Below are 19958 nucleotides of genomic sequence, written 5' to 3'. Positions count from 1 at the left end.
TGTCACAACAGCAGTTGCTTCTCTCCCCACAAGAACACAGACATATGGAGGCCCTGAGTTCAAGTGTGTAATTTAATGTCAGACTGAGTCATCTCAGTCCCACTAATGGAACAAATGACTGCAAAGTGAGGCTGAGCAAGGCTCAGTAGAAGACATGCCCATCAGGTAAGTGTGCTGGGAGTGGAGCAGAGCTGATCTGACCTGCACAAATGGCTGCTTTCCAGCCAAATGACCACCAGTCAGTACACACAATTGAGTTTTTCTTGAAGGGCACAATGAATGAGGAAAGAAAACTGGAGACACACTGCCTTCCTATGAAGCATTAAGGTAAATATTCATGTTGGAAAGAAAGAGTTCACAATATAATTTAGTTTATTTTAATTCAAATTAGCCACACAAAGGGAAATGATGGCAATCTGGGTTCAAAATAAGGATCTCACACTATTTCAGAACCATACTTCTAAGAGAAAGATGTTACTTCATAATGAAAATAATACAAAAATGTCTGGTTACACTGTACATGTACTCGCATTCCCTCCCTGCCCCATTTGGTAATTCCAACACTTCAAGCCAAATGCATAATGCAAAACCAAAAAAATAAAATGAACCATTTTGATATGTTGTATTTATTACTCTGTAAAATTGTACAAAGAGCGCATAAGCGTGAGTTAAAAAACACAAGGGAAATGTCGGATGTTAAAAAAGAAATACAAAAGAAATCTGAGACATGAAACAAAACATTCCAAACTGCGAATCAAATAAAAAGATATTTTGCTTACTAAAAAAGTGTTATTCCAATATATTAAGAAGTCTTTTGATCGGGAATACAGCACAAGACTTTGCTCCAACTATTCATGAACAGATCAGACTCCGTCACACTGAACACAGGATGGATCATCACATTATCTTACCAGCCACAGGCAGGTCCTCAAGGTACATGGTCTATACAATGTCTATGAGGTATTACAATAAATAAATTCTTTATTAGCCATTCATTAAAGTCAGCAGTGGATGTCACCTTCAACTTTTAATAGGGAGACCCCAGCTCTGGTCCTTTTTTTTTCCCTGCAGTGACCTTCAATGATGGATTTTCACACTTAGAAAAAGAGAACATAAAAATATTTGAGATATAGTGTTAAAAAGTAAAGTCCTGCACTTTGCCTTATATTTTTATATATATTTACATGCCTTATATATTTTATAAGAAAGTCCATGAAGATGGCCTGTTATAGATACGTAAAGACCTGGATGTGGTCACATGAGAATTTATTTTAAGGCATTTTAGAACTTTACTATTCACATGTCCTCATCTTGGCTGTGTCTCAACCACCAATGCACAAAGTAAGGCTGGAGCGTGTTGGGGCCCTGGGGGTGTAGAAACAGGGTGTGCTCACTGGCCCCAGGCTGCCTCTGCGGCCAGTCCCCAGCTGTCCCACTTGCTCGGCAGCTCTGAGACAGCCACCACTTTCCTTCATCACTAATTAGGCAGAGCTGCTGTTACTACAATTCGCTTTGTGTTTATTTGCTGGCATGTCCGAGGCTGAAGTGTTTTCCATTGAGGATCTGAAGTAACTCAACAATGTGGCTCCACTTGAGGCCCATCAGGCTACTGTTCTGACCAGAACATACCTTTCATTAAGGCATCTCCCCAGCACTTGGCAGACCCTGGTATCATACTGGGTGAGCCTGAGTCCCAGCTCTGCCACTTGTCAGCTTTGCCGCTCAGGACAAATCACTCAGCATCCTAGTACCATGTGCTCGGGTGTAGACAGAGACTAGCAGTCCCGCCTCTCATACAACTGCTCCCCTCAACACACTGAGTTAGGGTTTGTAACTGAATAACACCTGACATGGAGACATTCTGGCCAAGTGAAGAATAATGAACTCATCCTTATTCTGTCTACGTGGATGGTAACTAGACTTATGACGGGGATCACTCTGCAGTAGTGATCTGTAGTATACACATATACCGAATTCTGATGTTGTGCCCTGAAACTTTCATGTTACCAGCCAATTTTACTTCAATTAAAAAAAAGAAGAAGAAAAAGAAATTTGAACTCTGAGGCATTTTTCACACTTGACAAATTCATACCAATGCAAAAGAATGTTAAGAGATTTTACATGAATAAACTACAACTATAAATTCAAGTGAATAGGACAAATCTGGCTATGTATTTATACTCATATTCTTGAATTTGACCTTGAATCTACTCAAAGAAGTGATCCATATGTACCCAGTTTCTTGTTAATGTTTCTGCTTTCAAAGACTCACTTTAACAGAAGTGGTACTCATAGTTCTAAAAGTGGTTTTTCACTGTCCTGTTTCTCTTCAGCTTCTTCTTCAGATCCTAGGAAAGGGAAAGAGAAAAAGTACTGTATTCCATTAAGGAAATGAACAATTTTTTTTAATTATACTATGTGGGCACCAAATTTTAAGTGGGAGATACCGATGTTTAACCTCAGTATCAAAGGTTTAGGTTAAAAAACTGTAACTGTTAAATAAAGTTTTACTTATTTCCTGGAGGAAGAAATATTTAAAATAGAATCTATGACTCATACTAATCTGTTAAACAGATATCAATGAGGTACTACTAAAAATATTCAGAGAGAACAAGAATTAATTACCTACTGCCCTTCCCTAACCATCTCTTTGCTGACAAGCCTGAATATTTTTTTTAAGATTTTATTTATTTATTCATGAGAGACAAAGAAAGAGAGAGGCAGAGACACAGGCAGAGAGAGAAGCAGGCTTCATGCAGGGAGCCCGATATGGGACTCGATCCCAGGACTCCAGGACCATGCCCCAGGCCAAAGGCAGGTGCTTAAATCGCTGAGCCACCCAGGGATCCCCAAGCCTGAATATTTATCAAGTGCAAATAACTTTAACCTTTGGTACAAATCATTCAATCTACTTATTTTTACAAATCACTGTACCCAGTGAGTAGGCATGGTGAAGACTTCCTAATGCTGAGGGTGATGGCACTGTAGGCTGTTACCAGTGAGCACTGGTATCACTGTGCTGGGTCCTATCTTGTGAACCTTATGTTACTTGTACATTTGAGCCCACAATTTCACTCTGGAATTATTTCTTTAGAAAATATGTCTGACGAAATAACATTCATTTTCCATTAAGCAGATTCTGCTGCTAAAAATCAGGGGAAAAAATCTAGATGTCTGAGGGTAAAAGTTAAAAAATTATTTTACTTTCACTGAGTATCTTGTACCCCCTTACATTTATATAGTTCATTACAGCATTAGAAGTGCACATTTTATAAAGTAAAAGCATATACATAATGAAAAATTAGGATCGTAATTACATAGGATCATAATTACAAAAATAAAAACCTAAGTATATATGCACCAATCAGAAAGCCTATAAGAAAATAACCAGATGGCCCGAATCATTTCTGGATGTTCCAAAATATGTGCAACAAACTGACTTCATAATTTTTAAATTATAATTTTTTCAAAAAGGTTGTATAAATACCAGTAGCATGGCCACAATGATGTGAAATTACAAACACAAAACCAGCAGGAGACAAACTGAACTGTCAACACAGATGTGGCCGTAGAGTTGGAAGGACAAGATCTTCGATTGCTCTTCTGTGCACTTTTTTTGCTTTTTTGTTTGTTTGTTTTTTGTGCACGTTTTTATAAAAGGCAAGTGTTACTGTCAGGGAAGGGACACAAAACAGGAGTGGTGGGAAGACAAGGGAGTGGGTGAGGGATGAAGCCTCCTCACACAGAGGAGGCAGTCTGCCTCATAGCTGCTTTCCTCTGGCCAGATAATAGGCCTCAAAGAAGACATTTTGTTCTTCTGAGAATGTCTGCCTGCATTACAGGCAATAACAAATTTGGTACAGGAGTATGAACAGCAGAGAACCTTAAGAAAAGATCGTGCCCCACATCTTAACCTCATAAATATCAGACGGCTCAGGTTAAGTTTGTGGTAACATAAATAGATAAATGTACAGTGGTTGGAGGGTTTCACTATCCAGTGTGTTAAATTGCTGTAAATCATAGTCACACTGGGGCGGGTGACTGCGTTCTCACTTTGAAATGAGTCTAAGGCAGATGATCATACCACATCTTCCTGTTTCTGGGCTTACGTTCCACCCCACTTGTCAGGCTAATGGCATTTGAACCACAAAGAGCTGACATGTCTTGAAATTATTTGGGAGTTCTAAATAAAGCCAAACTTTTAATTAAAACATAATAACAGGTATGTTTTACTTAATTTAAAAGTACATGCTAGCAGGGCTTTCTGGTTATGGTCAAGTGAGGCTAACAAATCTTGAAAAGCAGCTATACAACTGGACTAGATGAACAAAACCAACCATTTCAAAAGTTGGGAAATGTCCAAAGACATACAACAATCTAAGAAGCGTTTATGATTGAAAAACTGCAGAAAGGAACAACAGTAGTGCTCTTACCTAGAGCTGATCCCATCCCTTCCCGACCTCCCAGTATTCAAGTCAATAGGTATGAAGGTTCTTTAAGACAGGCCAGGCCAGGAGGACTGGCAGCAAAATTACACAGCTGAAGGGAGCTGAGTTACTTTGGGGTGGAGAGTGATGTGATGGTGAACTACAAACTCAGTGGTGTGCAAGCAGGAAGGTCATGGGCTCTGCTGGTCTGCGGTTGTGGTCATGGCTGCACCAACCATATGCTTGGCTGAGGCTGTGTGCATGATTAGCAGAGACCCAAAAGAGCCCAAGCCAGCTTGGTCAATCCTGAGGCTTTGGACATATGCAGAGGAGATGTGAAAAGACTCAGGAGAGAGTACAAGCAGAGGAAAACTTGAAAATCTCTAAAATCTGAATATGCTATTCTATATACACCCATAATATTTGTCAGAGAATGGAATTTTTTTTTATTTCCAGTATAATGTATACTGTTGTATTAATTTCAGGTGTACAAATAGTGATTTACCAATTCAATACATTACGATAAATATACTCTTAATCCCTTTCATCTATTCTACACATCTACCCACCTACCTCCCCTCTGGTAAAAAGTTTGTTCTCTATAATTAAGAGTCTTTTTTTTATTTATCTTTTTTTTCTTTCTTTAATCCCACGAGTAAATGAAACCAAACCATACGCTATTTGTCTTTCTGACTAACTTATTTCACTTAACAGAGGATGGAGATCTTATCAAGGTGCTTGAGCACAATCTCCATCCAATCTTTGGCTACCTCTAAACTATACAGACACACAGGTGAACCTACGGAGCTAGACTTAAAAATAAATTAAAAAAAGAAAAAACTGGGTACAGCCATCAACAATCGTATACTGCAAGGGACACAATTTCACAGGTTTAGCCTAAACAATTTTTTAATTTAAAAAAATAACAATAAAAGCAAACTTTTGGGGAGAACAAAATTAGATTCTCGAGTTGCTACTATGTTTTTTCAACAAAATATTTTCAAATTAAAAAAAAAAGAAAGGCAAAGATTCAGAAACTGTGTCTATTCTCAGGGGACGGGGAGGGAAATCCTGACAATTCAATGGAAACTGTCTTTGAGTGTGTCAGCAAAGTGTGAGCATTTTATTTAGCAAAGACTTCAAAGCAGCTATTATAAATATGTTCAAGAAAGTATAGAAAACCATGTTTAAAGACGTAAAAGAAAGTATGACAATAATAAATGAACAAAGAGATATTCTAAAGGATGGGACAAATTATTAAAAAAAGAGAAAAGATAGTTTTTTTTAAGATTTTATTTATTTATTTATTTATTTATTTATTTATTTATTTATTTCACAAAGAAAGGCAGAGACAGAGGAAGAGGGAGAAGCAGGCTCCTTGCAGGGAGCCTGATGCAGGACTTGATCCCAGGACCCCGGAGTCACAACCTGAGCCAAAGGCAGATGTTCAGCCACTGAGCCACCCAAACGTCCCAAAAAGATACTTTAAAAAGTAAAATGTGGGGGGTGCCTGTGGCTCAGTCAGTTAAGAGTCTGCCTTCAGCTCAGGTCATGATCCCAGGGTCCTGGGATCAAGCCCCTCATTCAGCTCCCTGCTCAACATCTGCTTTTCCCTCTCCCTCTGCCTGATGCTCCCCCTGCTTGTACGCGCGCTCTCTCTCTCATAAAATAGTAAAATATATATATATATTTTTAAAGTAAAACGTAGAATAGAAAAATATAGTACTTTAAATGAAACATTCTCTAGGAGTTTAAAAAATATATTCAAATTGGCAGAAGAAATAATCTGTGAATCTGAAGATAGAGCTGTATAAGTTATCCAAGCTGAGTAACATAGAGAAAAAGACTTAAGAAAAACTGAACAGAGCTCAAAGACAAATGAGATAGCATTAATGGCATGGGACTCCCAGATGGAACAGAAAGGGGAAAAAAAAAAAAGAAAAGAACATGAAAAATGATTTGAAGAAACAACGTCTCAAACTTCCTTATGGCTAAAACACCCAATTTTGTTGAGAAATATTAATCTACAAATCTAGTAAAACAAATAAGATTAGGATATACACAAAGAGATTCACCTAACAGTAAACCTGCTGAAAGCCATGAGTGCATGAAAATAAAAATATAACACATCAAATTTCATAAGAGGTTGCTAAAGCAATGCCTAGAAGCAAATTTATAGCTTTAAATGCCTACGTTAGGAAAGAAGAAAAATCTAAAATCAATCATAGAAAAGAAAGCAAGCTAAACTCACCCAAATAGAATACAGGAAATAAAAATTGGAACAGAAATAATTGAAGTAGAATAAAGAAAAACAAGAGAGGAATATCAATGAAAACAAGTCAGTTTTCTAAAGTATCAACAGGTTTGATAAACCTCAACCTAGAGTTACAAAGAGAAAATGAAAGAAGACACAAATTACCAAAATCTAGAAGAAAAAAAAAAAAAAGGAACATCACTACCAATTCTATAGAAATTTAAAATGATTATAAGGGAATATTATGAATAATTTGTCAAGAACTAGATAATTCAGAAGAAATGATGAATTCTAGGAAAACACAAATGATCAAAAGAAATAAAAAATCTGAATATATCTGTATGTAATAGGCAAAGAAACTGAATTCGTCATTAAGATAATTCTTGGCCCAGATGGTTTCACTGACAAATCTATCAAACATTCAAAGGAGAAACAATATTAATCATTCATAAGAATTCATTTGGAAAACAGTGTGTTTGGAAAGACTTTCTAATGTACTCTATGAGATCACCTTTACTGATATTAATGCCCAGGACATAAGAACACTACAGACCAATAGGCAAAATATCATGAGTATATATTTTATATGTACATATATGCACAAACATTCTCAGGAAAATATAAGCAAATCAAATCTACAAAAATAAGAGTGGATTATACAACATGACCAAGTGGGATTAATACTATATAAACAGTTGATGTGACATCCAAATATTAATGTACATCATCATATTAATTAATTGAATGCAAGATAAAAACCGCATTATCATCTCAACAGATGCATAAAAAGCATGTGAAAAATTTAATGCCTATTCATGATAAGAACTTTCACTCTAAGAATAAAAGCAAACTTCCTCAACCTGATAAAGGACATCTGTGAAAACCCATAGCTAACATCATACTTAATGCTGCAAGATTGAATGCATCCCCCCAAAGATCAGGAACAAGATAAGGATGTCTGTTCTTGACGTTTCTATTTAACATAGTTTTACAGTTCTAGACAGTGCAACTAGAAAAAAGAATGAAGATATTTAACAGAGTGAAAATTTAAAAAGTCTTTAACCACACATGACATAATCCTGTATGTAGACAATGCCATGGAATCTACATATACACAAAACCAAAACTAGAACTAATGAGCCAGCTTAGTTAGCACTGTCACGAGGTACACATTACATACACAAAATATCAGTTGCATTTCTATACACTAGCATGACAATATGGAAGTGAAATTAAGGAAACAATTCCATTTACTGTAGAACTAAAAAGGATAAAACACTTAGGAGTTAATTCAATAAAAGAAGAGCAAAACTGTGAAAATTACAAAACAATGCATAAATGAGTGGTAAATATCAGAAAGGGAGACAGAACACGAGAGACTCCTAACTCTGGGAAACGAACTAGGGGTGGTAGAAAGGGAGGTGGGCGGGGGGGGGGGTGACTGGGTGACGGGCACTGAGGGGGGCACTTGATGGGATGAACACTAGGTGCTATTCTATATGTTGGCAAATTGAACACCAATAAAAAATAAATTTATAAAAAGAAGAAAAAAACAATGCAAAAAATTAAAGAATAAATAAATGCAGAGAGAGTCCACATTCATGGATTAGAAGATTCAAAATTGTTGTGATGGCAATTCTTCCCTAATTCAGCTATAAATCCAATGTAGCAGTCTTCATTCACAAAAATTAACGAGCCCATCTCAAAACTGACATGAAGACCAAAAATTGACATGAATAGACAAAATATTTTCAAAAAGAACAAGGTTGAAGGGATGATATGGTCACCCTGCAAAAGCAGTGTAGGAGGGCACACTCAAAATTTGATTTGGATGAGGAGACTGATGATGCCACACACACAGAGGGTGTCGAAAGGTTTATTACTGACACATGGAGTTCTGAGGACAGCAGGGTGGGCCTTTCAAGTAAGGCCTTGCAGGACTTGATTTCAAGGCTTACAGAAAGATTAAGTTACAGTAACAAGCCAGTGTGCTATGAGTGCAAAGAGAACACACAGGTCACTGAGAGAGACCTGAGAGCCCAGAAATAAACACTTACATTTATGGTCAAATGGTTTTTGACAAATGTGCCACATTAATTCAGTGCAGGAAGGGATAGTCTGTTCAACAAATGGTACTCCAACAACTAGATATCTGAAGGCAGAAGAATGAACTTAATTCCCTACCTCCTCCATACATGAAAATTAATTCACCATGGATGATAAACTTAATGGAAGAGCCAACACTATAAAATCTTCTAGAAGAAAATATAACAGAGAATCTTTGCAATACAGGATTAAGGCAAGGTATTCTTAGATGTGGCCCCAAATACATTATCCATAAAAGAATACATTCTGATAAACTGGACTTCACCAAAATTCAAAACGTGTGCTTCAAAAGGCTCCATGAAGAAACTGAAAAGTCTACAGCCTGGGAAGAAATATTTGTGAATCATATAAAGGACTTTTATCTGATAAAAGACTCTTACCTAGAATGTATAAAGAACTTTTACAACTCAATAAGAAGACAAACAACATAACTTAAAAAAAGGGGGGGGGGGAGTGGGGGGTAAAAACAGACATTTCTCTAAAGGAAATAAATGAATAACTCTCACAAGCACATGGAAAGGTTCTCAAGGTCATCAGTCCTCAGCGGCAAATGAAAAGCACAAGGAGAAAGTACTTCACACCTTCTAGAATAAGTAGAATGAAAAAGACAGCCTCTGCCAGGCACTGGTGAGTACGTGGAAAAACAAATCCTTAGATACTACTGGAGAGAATGAAAAATGGTACAGTAACTTTGGAGAAGACTTTGGCAATGATTTGAAAAGTTAAACAGAAACTCACCATCATACACAGAGAGTCCTCTCCTAGGAATTTAAGAAAAATAAAAACAAATGTCTCCACAAGGACACGCACATAAAAGTTCATAGCAGGATTAGTCATAATAGCAAAAACTGCCAACCATTCCAATGGCTAACCACTGATGAGTAAAGAAAACACTGTATATATATTCATAAAAAGGAATATTATTGAGTCACATAAAAGAGGAAACTACTTACACATGCTACATCATGAGTGGCTTGTCAAGAATATTATAGTAAGAGAAAGAAGCCACATGCAAAAAATTACATATTCTGTGATATTTATGTTAATTATCCAAAAGGGGCATATTTTCAGGAGAGAAAGTAGATCAGCATTTTATCTAGGAAATAGGAGTGATGATTTGATTAAAAAAAACTATTTTTGGATGATAAAAGTGCCCTATAATTATACTATGATGTTGGTTTAAAAAGTACAAATTTACTAAAAGCCATACAATTGCATATTTACAATGGATCAACTTTATGGTATGCAAAGTATAACTCATTAAAGCTATTCTTTTTTTTAAATCAAGGATTTGTAGTATCCTCAGTGGTGATGTTTTAATACACTTCAAAATTTTTAATAAAAACTAGAAAAACTGTGTGTCAAATTTATTGATTATCTGTAAGGTGACTACAGAATTGATCATCTAAACAAGAACATTTCCTAGAGATCAAAGGAGTATAATAATAATTACATGGACCCACAGGAGTAAGCTAATACTGTCCAGGGCAAACAAGCATGTGTGGCTGGTTACTATTAGAAAGTATCAAAGCAGAATTACAGTGTCTTTCCCTAGATTTGCTTAGCACAGAGTATATTATGCAACTGAACTACTCTTCAAATGAAGTCTTTTGATGATGAGGTGACTAACTTTTCCTCAACATCACAATGGGTTCACTTCAGCTGTCTGACTACACAAACAACTTCATCCCAATCACCTGACAAAGGACTGTGCTTCCTCATTCCTTCTACTGAATACACAGGTAAGCACGATATGGTTAGACGAATATGTAAACCTGCAAACACACCACCTTAATAGCCTTTAAAAGTAATCTATCAAAAGGTGCTAACTTTCAGAATCTCTGTGATACTAAAATTCAGGCCAATCCTTCACAAGGAAAAATGCTAACATTTTAATTTTTGTTGACTCTGATTTATTTCTCTTCCTTTCATCCATTCCTTCCACGGCTATAAATAAATGTACTCTGTGCCGGCACCACACTAGGTGCAGGAGAAAGTCAGGAGAAGGCAAGCAGCCCCCAGATGCCCTCTTCTCCACCAGGGGCCAACCAGCGCCGCATCAGTCCCAGGGCAGCAGAAGCACAGACGCCTGTTCTGTTTAATTTTCAACCACTGGCCTCATGAGCCAACAGTGCTTTAGAGTTGAATCTTCTTTTCTAGGTACAGTTTTTAATTCCAATAACAGTTTTTAATTATAATTCTTTCCTAACTTGAAGGTTCAGCCAATGAAAATATAATACAATAAAGTAAGTCACTTTGAACACTCCTTCTCTCCTACTACACACTTGCATTTTGTCTTGAACAAAGCAGCTTCCCAGCAGAGCACCCTGACCAGGTTTGTTCCAGATCAGCTCCGGAACCCAATGAAATGGAAATGCTCCCAACCACCACTAGGTGGGAGTACAAGTCAGAGGCAGGAAGCCAGTGGATTCAGACCTGGGAGCTTGATGAAGAATGTCTAAGGTGGGATTCCTCCTGTTTATCCTGCCGCTCTGAACTTCTAATTAAGTAAACACATCACTACTGAGAACTTTTATTACTCTTAGGAAAATAAAAGCTATACAAAAGCATGAACAAGAATGCAAACTTCCTCTTTCCAAAAGAATGAGTCCTATAACAAAAAAACTCAAGGAAATAACTCTCATGAGGTATACAAAAGGTTAGTACTTACTTGAGTTTCTGTTGGCTGAGAAACACATTTTCTGCTAATTCATATCTGTATTTCATCTGATCCTATGCTTTCATATTTTAACCTGCTTTTAGAAGCAATACCAAGAGTCCAGAATACCATGTTACTTGGAGTTCCCCTGATTTGCTATGTCTCATTGCTGTCTCACTGATCACTCACATGAGTCTTTCTGCCTGGAAACTGCTGTACAGTGTGTGTGTGTGTGTGTTCAATTACTCACTGAGCTCAATGCTGGGAATACAATAATGCAGTCTCTAACTCAGGTCCCCATCCCCACAGTAGGAACAGCGAGGTCAGCGCTGAGGGCAGGGAGCCAGCACGGATGACAGGGTGTAGGAGAGGTTCCTAAGGAAATGCAGAGAACACCCTCCCAGCAGCCTGGGGGTGAGGGTGGGGTGGGAGAAGCTTTCTCTCCTGTGAGTGGAGAGTAGGACTCCCGAGGAACAGTGGGAAGGATAGAAAAAGCAAGCTGAGCAATGGCCTGGGGGTTTTGGTACATAGTGTTTTCAGAAAACTAAGAGACACAAGGAGACAGGACTGGGAGTTTGGATAACTGCCTATGGGAGGTCAAATGGTGCTTTCTACCAGAATGAGGACCATGACTTACTTAATCCTTTCCCCTACTGAAGGCTGTTGTGCAGGAGAAGATGTGATCAACACTGTGTTTCCATTAATACTGAAAGGCCACACATGGATTAGCTGTGAGCATGGACTCCAGCCCTGAGCCGGGTTCAAATCCCAGCTCCATCTCTTACTCTTTGTATGACTTTGCACAAATGACTTCCAGGGTTAATGAGACTTTCACATCCTAGAGTGGCTTGAGGAACCCATGGAATAAATCTAGTGTTCTACTTCACATGGGGCTGGGACAGGGTGACTGTGACAGGAGGCAGGAGGCTGGTGCAGAAACCGAAGCAAGAGATGCTGAATGCAAGGTGAAGAAACAGGAGGTGGGACAATGATGAGACACAGGAGGCAGAAATCCAGAGGGTGGACATGGCCTAGTGAGTGATGGGATGGGAGCCTCTAAGAAAGGGCAGGTCCCCAAGGAGGCTCTGGTCTCCATCACCAGCAACCAGGTAGACAGAGCTCCATCCTCACACAGGGGGTCCTGGAGGATGGTCAGGTGAGGGCATGGCAGGTAATCAGAGAACATCCAGCCCCTTCCCCTGGTCTGCCTGTCTTCTGAGATGCAGAGGGCACATCACAGGGTCTGTGGCCCTTGGAGACATTTGTTTTACACTCTGGGTCTTACCACGGGTCCCACAGCAAGACCAGGTCTCAGTTACTTTCCTGTCTCCATGCCTGCTGTGCTCCATGTCTGCTCAGTGTTCTGAGAGCAGAGGGAGGGAGGAGACGGAGGGAGGACTGGGCTTTTGAGTGATGAATGTAAACACAAAGGAGAATCACAATTTTTTTTTACCTGCTTCGGATTCAGGAGGAGAATAAAACTGACCATCAGAAAGACCACCAGGTATAAGTGCTGCCCTCTCTGAAGCATCCTGAACTATCAGGAGTCCTGGAAGAGAAGAAATTCAAATGCTGGGAATGATGTCATACTTCTGGTAGCTTCTGGGCAAGGTTAATCACAATAAAATGCTGTTATCATTATATTAAAGGAAGGCTTAGCAAAAAGGTAAGTTCTGTTCAAATCAGGACTTTCAGGGTCTCCCTTCTAGCTTGGTACCTAGCTGGTCTCAGGAAGCTAATCTGGGGAGACACTCACTGTTTTCCTCTTCTGCCTCTTGAGGTAAGACTTTGAAATCCAGGAACCAGGTCTCAATCCAGGCCAGGAGGAAGGAAATGATGGGCAGCACATAGCCGAAAGCCCCTTGAGAGAAAAGCTGGAAGGACAGATGTGAGCAGGAGAGGGAAATGCAATTACCAGGAGCTCACAATGGAAAATAAGGCTTCGCCATTATAGATGGTAATGGTAAGAGAACATGGGAGGCTGTACCTTTGAGAGGATCACTTTTGCGAGTAAAAAGGCACTGGTCACTGCTGTCGTCAACTGAAAGACACATCATCCAACATCATTTGCATTAGACCTTTTACATTGGGAAGGCACCTGCTCCCAAAGATCCCTGTCTGAGCCAGAAGCTCCCAATGCCTGGAAAAGCTCTGCCCACACCACTCTGTCCCCGGCCCCTGAACTGACACTGGCCAACATGGGCGTCTCCGTGGCTCCCGACCCCACTGGCTGCTGGTGCTCTCCCTCCTCCCAGGGTCTAGCAGGCCACTGTGTGTGTGTTTGGGGGGGGGGGAACCGAGTTTTGTCCCCACAAGGTCCAACCTGCAAAGGCACTGTCCCCACAGAAGGGACCCCTGAAATGCAGAGCCGGGGCTCCCCCTAGTGGTTAGGGAGCCCAGGGATCATCCCACAGGACCTGGGCCTAGTCTCTCCATCCCCCAAAGAGGATTCCTAGCAACATGACCCCTGACCAGGGTGATACCAGCAGGAGCCTGACAGAACAGGGATCAGGGGACATGAGGTGTCAAGCTCTGTGAGTATAAACACAGTTGCAGAGTCAGTATTTTTTAGCAAATCACCCCCCTACACGCAAACATTATATATATATATATATATATATATATATATATATATATATATATCTCCACACACACACACCCCAGCCAGAGTGAGCTATATCTGAAAGAGAGGAGGCATTTTACATTCTGACACAAATTAATTTTATAGGCTGACACTTAGTACCTTATTAGGTACCAGGTGAGTCCTCCTTCCAGCTGGCTGACCCCTCTCTGCAAATGTTTTTAAAAGGAAAAATAAAAAATAATCAAATGGATGTGCTAAGCATGACCTATCGTTTCATAATTTGGAGTAGATATTGGATACTTTCTAAAAACTCGGGGATCCCTGGGTGGCTCAGTGACTGAGCGCTTGTCTTCGGCCTGGGGCATGATCCTGGAGTCTGGGGATCGAGTCCCGCATCAGGCTCCCCGCAGGGAGCCTGCTTCTCTCTCTGCCTGTGTCTCTGCCTCTCTGGGTCTCTCACGAATAAATAAATAAAATCTTTAAATAAATAAATAAATAATAAAAACTCACTGAGTATCACTCACGCCTCTGAAACAAATATCGAGACAGATGGTCTGACAAACACTAGTGTACGTTAAAGAAACTTTGGAGTAGAATGTCTCAAATGGGATGGCTGAAGAAAATCAGAAAGACACAATCACAGCTATTTGTTATCAGTAAAAATATATTCAGGACAGGGAGTCAAATCTGGCTAATGCTGTCAGCCTACATCTGAGACACATTAGCTTGGGACTCAGCTGAGGGTCTGATGTCCCACCTGTGATTCTGTGGATGCTCAGAAGAGCTGGCTCCTGGAGGACCACGTCTTAGAAGAGGGTCCATCCCCAGCTGGGCAAGCTTTGCTGGCCCACACACACACACCGAGGCCTCACTCCAGAAGCAGAACTGCAAGTATTCTGGAGCCGCTCCCTCCAGCTTGGGGAGCTCAATGTTATCCCCATACACCTGCCTTATTAGAGCTCTTCAAAAGGTCAGTATTCAGACATCTGTGGAAGTAGCAAAAATAACTGAGGCAGAATGGCTTATAATTCTTCTTTTAATCAGTAAATATTTACTGATGGTGAAGAGCAAGTGCCAAAGCTCCGTGCCGGATGTGAAGAAACAGAGACGAGGAAAAATACCACTGCCTTCAGGGCTCCTTCACCTTCAGTTAAGTGTCTGACTTTTGGTTTTGGCTCAGATCAGGATCTCAGGGTTGAGACACTGAGCCCCACTTCTGGTTCCAAGCTCTGCAGGGAGTGCACCTGAAGTTCTCTCTCCCTCTCCTGCTCCCGCTATGTGCTCTAGCTCTCTAAAGTAAATAAATGTTTAAAAACACCACTGCCAAAAAAAAAAAAAAACACCACTGCCTTCAAGAAGCCTGAAGGTAACAATATAAAAGGAGCACAGGAACTTTTCCCTTTGATATTAGAGGGAGGGGAATAAAATAGCAAGAAAGGCAATGATCAAAATAAGCAGAGAACAAGTCATGAAGAATTACCAAGCAGTTTCAACCAAAGGGGAAATTTTCACAAGTATCTTTATGACAGAAGTACTGATTTCATCATTCATTTGCAAAATGAGGCAGAGGGTGTGTTGGTGTTTGGCCAAGAACCATTGTTGGGTCTCTATGTTCCTCATTTGGCTCAGTATCCGTTGAGACAAAGCTAGTTACTCATTGCCATTGGAAAGAAGCCCTGGAGTGTTGAACCTACTGAAGCTAGAAGAATTCAACCCAGATGAAAAGCACATTTTCTCCCAACCTGTTGCTGTGAGCAGGCCTGGGCCACCAGCACTGGAGAAGATGAACAACTCGCACAGACATACTCACCGCTATTGCCCACCAATGGCGCAGTCTGCATACAGCATATGCAAGTATTAACACTTTAAATCGAAAAACTGCCAAAAGCTGTATTAAGAAAAAGACAAAGTAAGTTTTAAAAAACAGATACAAATATAAAATAATGGAGTTTTATGAAGAACTCACCAAAGCATCTTTATTATTCTGACTTAACTGATGACTGGCACTGGGCTATAGATCCATATTTGGGATCTCTGCTTTAGAATTTATGGAATACTGCCCAAATAAGGATTCAAATTCACTTCCCATTATCAACACCATTTTTATTTTTATAAAAATAAAACACCATTTTATTTTTCCTTTCTATTTGAGTACACATATATTTCTGATATGCTGTTAAGACTGGAGAGGATGCTCTCAGAGTTGACTTTCCCACTCCTGGTACAGACACTCACTTTTGAAAGAGACAGGTTCTTAGTAAAGTCCACTGTAAATCTCTGGGTTACAGGGGTACTGGGAGAGTTCTATCCAAGTAGCTACCACCCGATTACTTAGGGTAGCTCTGTAACATTTGTGAAATCCTTCATGTGTATTATTATCCCATGTAATCCCTTTGTCAACAATCCCATGTATCAATTACTGTCATTAATCCCACTATACACATAAAGTAGATAGAAAAATTATACAAGGTCACACAACTCCTTGGGGAGGAAGCCAGGACTTGAAACCAGGTGGTCGGGCTCTACTGAACCACTATGTCACAGCTGTCTTTGTAATTCTCATTTAGTAAGGAATACACATAGAGTAAGATTTTACCAATTTTCCTTGGAAGACATGCCTATTGTGGATAGAGAAAAGTCAGGTGACTCTTGAGCAGTGCCTGAGGGCAGGAGTCAGCCAAAAGTTTTTCACTAATCAAAACTACTGAAAGGTTGGAGGCTGACAGCCTTTTTGCAGCCACTGACCAGAGGACCACACTTAAGATCCTTTTACGTAAATGAAGGTCACAGGTTATGTTTTGTTTTAATTTGCTGTTTTCATTAAAAATGTATTTTCCAACAATCTGCAAACTGTTTAGCTTCTCTATTCATTCTAATTCTAGCCCTGCATTCTGGGTTTGGCAAAAGGATAAGTCTTCTTCAGCCCTCTATGTCAAAGTCTCCCTGGTCCAAAGGTTTCCTGGAGGCTGTGTCCATTTCCAGGCCAGACATATCAGTCCTTTTAGTCTGAGCTAATGGGCCCTGACTATTTGTCCAGGACCACTGACTTCCTAAGCATAAAGAACAGACAACTCTCAGAGATCTGGCTGATAGATTAGCCTGGTTTCCTGGCTGAGGCTAGTTTAAGATAGATTCAGCAAGGGAAAGAAGAGGAAAAAGGGAAATAAATCTTGCTATTATAGGTCAATTGTTTTTGAAGACAGAAATGTCAAGAAATATGGGATCTATCACCTCTGCCACGAACTTTAATGACCTGGGATGGGTCAAGACACCGAACCAAAGAAACTCAATTTCCTCACTTGGAAAAATGAGGGAATTAAAATTATATTAGTGATTTTCCAAATATTCTGTAGCAACCAAACACTTTTTCAACACAATCTTATTGGAAGTCAAACATATCATACAGAGAAAAATGGAACTACTTGGGTTGCAAGATGTCAATGACAGGGAACCCTAACCTCTGCTTACTGGGAGTCACAGCTCCTTCCCCATACACACTTCTGCAGGCCCCTTCAGAAATAAAACAACAACAACAAAAAAGCCTTCTAGTGTAGTTTGAAAACCACTAGAAAATATAATTACTCAATTACTAAAATTCTCAACCAAAAATGATGATGATGATAGTGACAGCAGGTGGTTCTCTGAGCTTCCAGGATGTATCAATCATTGGCCTAAATGTTTTCCATGCATTATTTTATTTACTTTTCAGAACTAGGGTAATCTTATTTTACATATGAAAACACTGAAGTTTAGACCCAATACATTAAAAGATGTACAAATAGTGATAGTGGTGTGAATCAAACCCAAGTTTTTCTGACTGTCGTGCTCTTAACAACTGTGCATAAAGCTTCTGAGGGTAGTGAACAAAGTAGATAAAATGAATTTGGAGGAATTCACTGTGAATATGAATTGCCCACACTACATCTAACATGATGTTACAATCTGATTTACTTACACTATCAACTATAAAAAGATACTGGGGAGACATACCAAACCCAGTGCGAGTTACAGTGTGCCCTGAAAGATTGTAAGCATTCTTTTGAATGAAATGAAGGCCTTGTCTATAGAGAATCACATCTGTGTAGTTCTACAACTAACTAAGGTTGCCCAGAATTATCAACAGATAACTTTCCTTGAAAACTCCAATTATAGAAAAATGAAATGTTGTATATTAATAGAAGTACACTCAGAAATCTATCTCAAGGCAGGAAAGGAATGGCATTTTCATCGTGTTGTTATATAAACAGGTCAATTTTCCTGTTAGTGATTAGGGTGGGTCACTGGCTTCTATGAAAAGAATAAAGGCTCCTTCTGACAATCATTATATGGTTTCACTCATATGGGGAATATAAAAAATAGTGAAAGGGATTATAGGGGAAAGGAGGGAAAATGAGTGGGAAAAATTAGAGGGTGACAAAACATGAAAGACTCCCTAACTCTGAGAAATGAACAAGGAGTAGTGGAAGGGGAGGTGGGTGAGGGTATGGGGTGACTGGGTGATGGGCACTGAGGGGGGCACCTGACGGGATGAGCACTGGGTGTCATACTATATGTTGGTAAATCGAACTTCAATAAAAAATATATATATTAAAAAAAAAAGGCTCCTTCTGTTGCCCTTCCTTATCTCTCATTAATCATTTTCTTTCCTTCCTGTGACAAGACGATTCATTACAAAGAGAGTGAGAGTGCACTGACTGGTCTGGAAACTGAGAGGGAAGGAAAGCCAGGGTTTAAGAGAGGGAAAGAGAGAATGGCATAGTGTGTGTGATCGACTCAGAAGAAATTCACTTGTGGTTAGATTCATCATATCTGAAGTGAAATGTAAAATAGGAAATACTTACGAATATATCAAAATAAGAGGAGTAGTAGTCATACTGCACCACCTCCTTCTCTAATGTGTTCTCAATGCCTCCATTCACCTAGAAAGGAGAGTGAAAAGTAAAAATGAGACATTTACGTGTGAAAATAATACAAGAAAACATACATGTAAGGTTTTGTACACACTTTTCTGCCTACCTTCTTAGAACCCTGAAATGTTAAAATAGGAAGAACAAATACTCATTAACTCTAATAGAAAAAATATTGAATAGCATTTCCCACTTCAATTCTGAATTCATTTATTCAACAAATATAAATGTATGATGAAAAACAATGCCTTGTTTGTAGTTCCTATTTTAGCAAACTAAAATGTTTTTTAAAACCGCTTCTTTTTTCTTCTAAATAAAATCTTCAATTATACAAATGTATAATTTTAAGGGAGACAATTCACATTCGTCCAGGGCTGCCCTCACTCTCTGCCCACTTTCCATTGTTTTAGCTCTTGGAAGGCCAATGGGTCCTCTAATCTTAGCAAAGATCAATAACATGGGACAGAAGTGTAGATATTCTCTCTGGTTTTTCTTTTTTATTTGCTCCTGGCATATGAAAACCCTGCACTTTTATCAACATATATTTTTAACGTGGTAATGAAATGAGGGACAAACCAGACCTACAATCATATGTGCTTAAGTTACAATAAATGATGAAAATCAGACCTAAGATTACAAACTTTCCTCTGCCAATTCTCCTACCAAGATGACTTTTAAATGATCAAGTTCAGAACTCTACATATTACACTTATAGAAAATATTTTAAAAAAAAAATAAAATAATAGGGCATCTGTGTGGCTCAGTGGTTGAGTGTCTGCCTTTGGCTCAGGTCTGCCTTTGGCTCAGGTCGTGATCCTGGGGTCCTGGGATCGAGTCCCACGTTGGGCTCCCCACATGAAGCCTGCTTCTCCCTCTGCCCATGTTTCTGTGCCTCTCTTTGCGTCTCTCATGGATAAATACATAAAATCTTTTTTAAAAAATCAAGTAAAGGAACGTGTGTCTGACAGTTAATGCAGCAGTTAAGCGGACACTAGAATCATTAGGGCCAATGGATTAGGGA

The 19958-nt window shown here is 39.3% G+C and overlaps 1 protein-coding gene across 2 annotated transcripts in view; it reads right to left on the bottom strand.

The window, feature by feature from the left end:
• Positions 1-354: 354 nt before the first annotated feature.
• The window catches only part of STARD3NL (STARD3 N-terminal like), a 55880-nt gene continuing 36276 nt past the window's right edge, over positions 355-19958 (bottom strand). For both annotated transcript variants that reach the window (XM_072791610.1, XM_072791611.1), the window contains 7 exons: positions 18872-18949; positions 15841-15918; positions 13434-13487; positions 13203-13320; positions 12900-12995; positions 2273-2348; positions 355-1096 (listed from right to left, as the gene is read on the bottom strand). In XM_072791610.1, coding sequence (XP_072647711.1) covers positions 2290-2348; positions 12900-12995; positions 13203-13320; positions 13434-13487; positions 15841-15918; positions 18872-18949 — 483 coding nt within the window. In that variant the 3' untranslated portion in view covers positions 355-1096; positions 2273-2289. The remainder of the gene's footprint in view (positions 1097-2272; positions 2349-12899; positions 12996-13202; positions 13321-13433; positions 13488-15840; positions 15919-18871; positions 18950-19958) is intronic.

This window comes from Canis lupus, chromosome 21 (genome assembly GCF_048164855.1).
Source record: "Canis lupus baileyi chromosome 21, mCanLup2.hap1, whole genome shotgun sequence".
In the NCBI taxonomy this organism is placed as follows: domain Eukaryota; kingdom Metazoa; phylum Chordata; class Mammalia; order Carnivora; family Canidae; genus Canis; species Canis lupus.
This window is presented reverse-complemented; position numbering and strand designations above follow the sequence as displayed.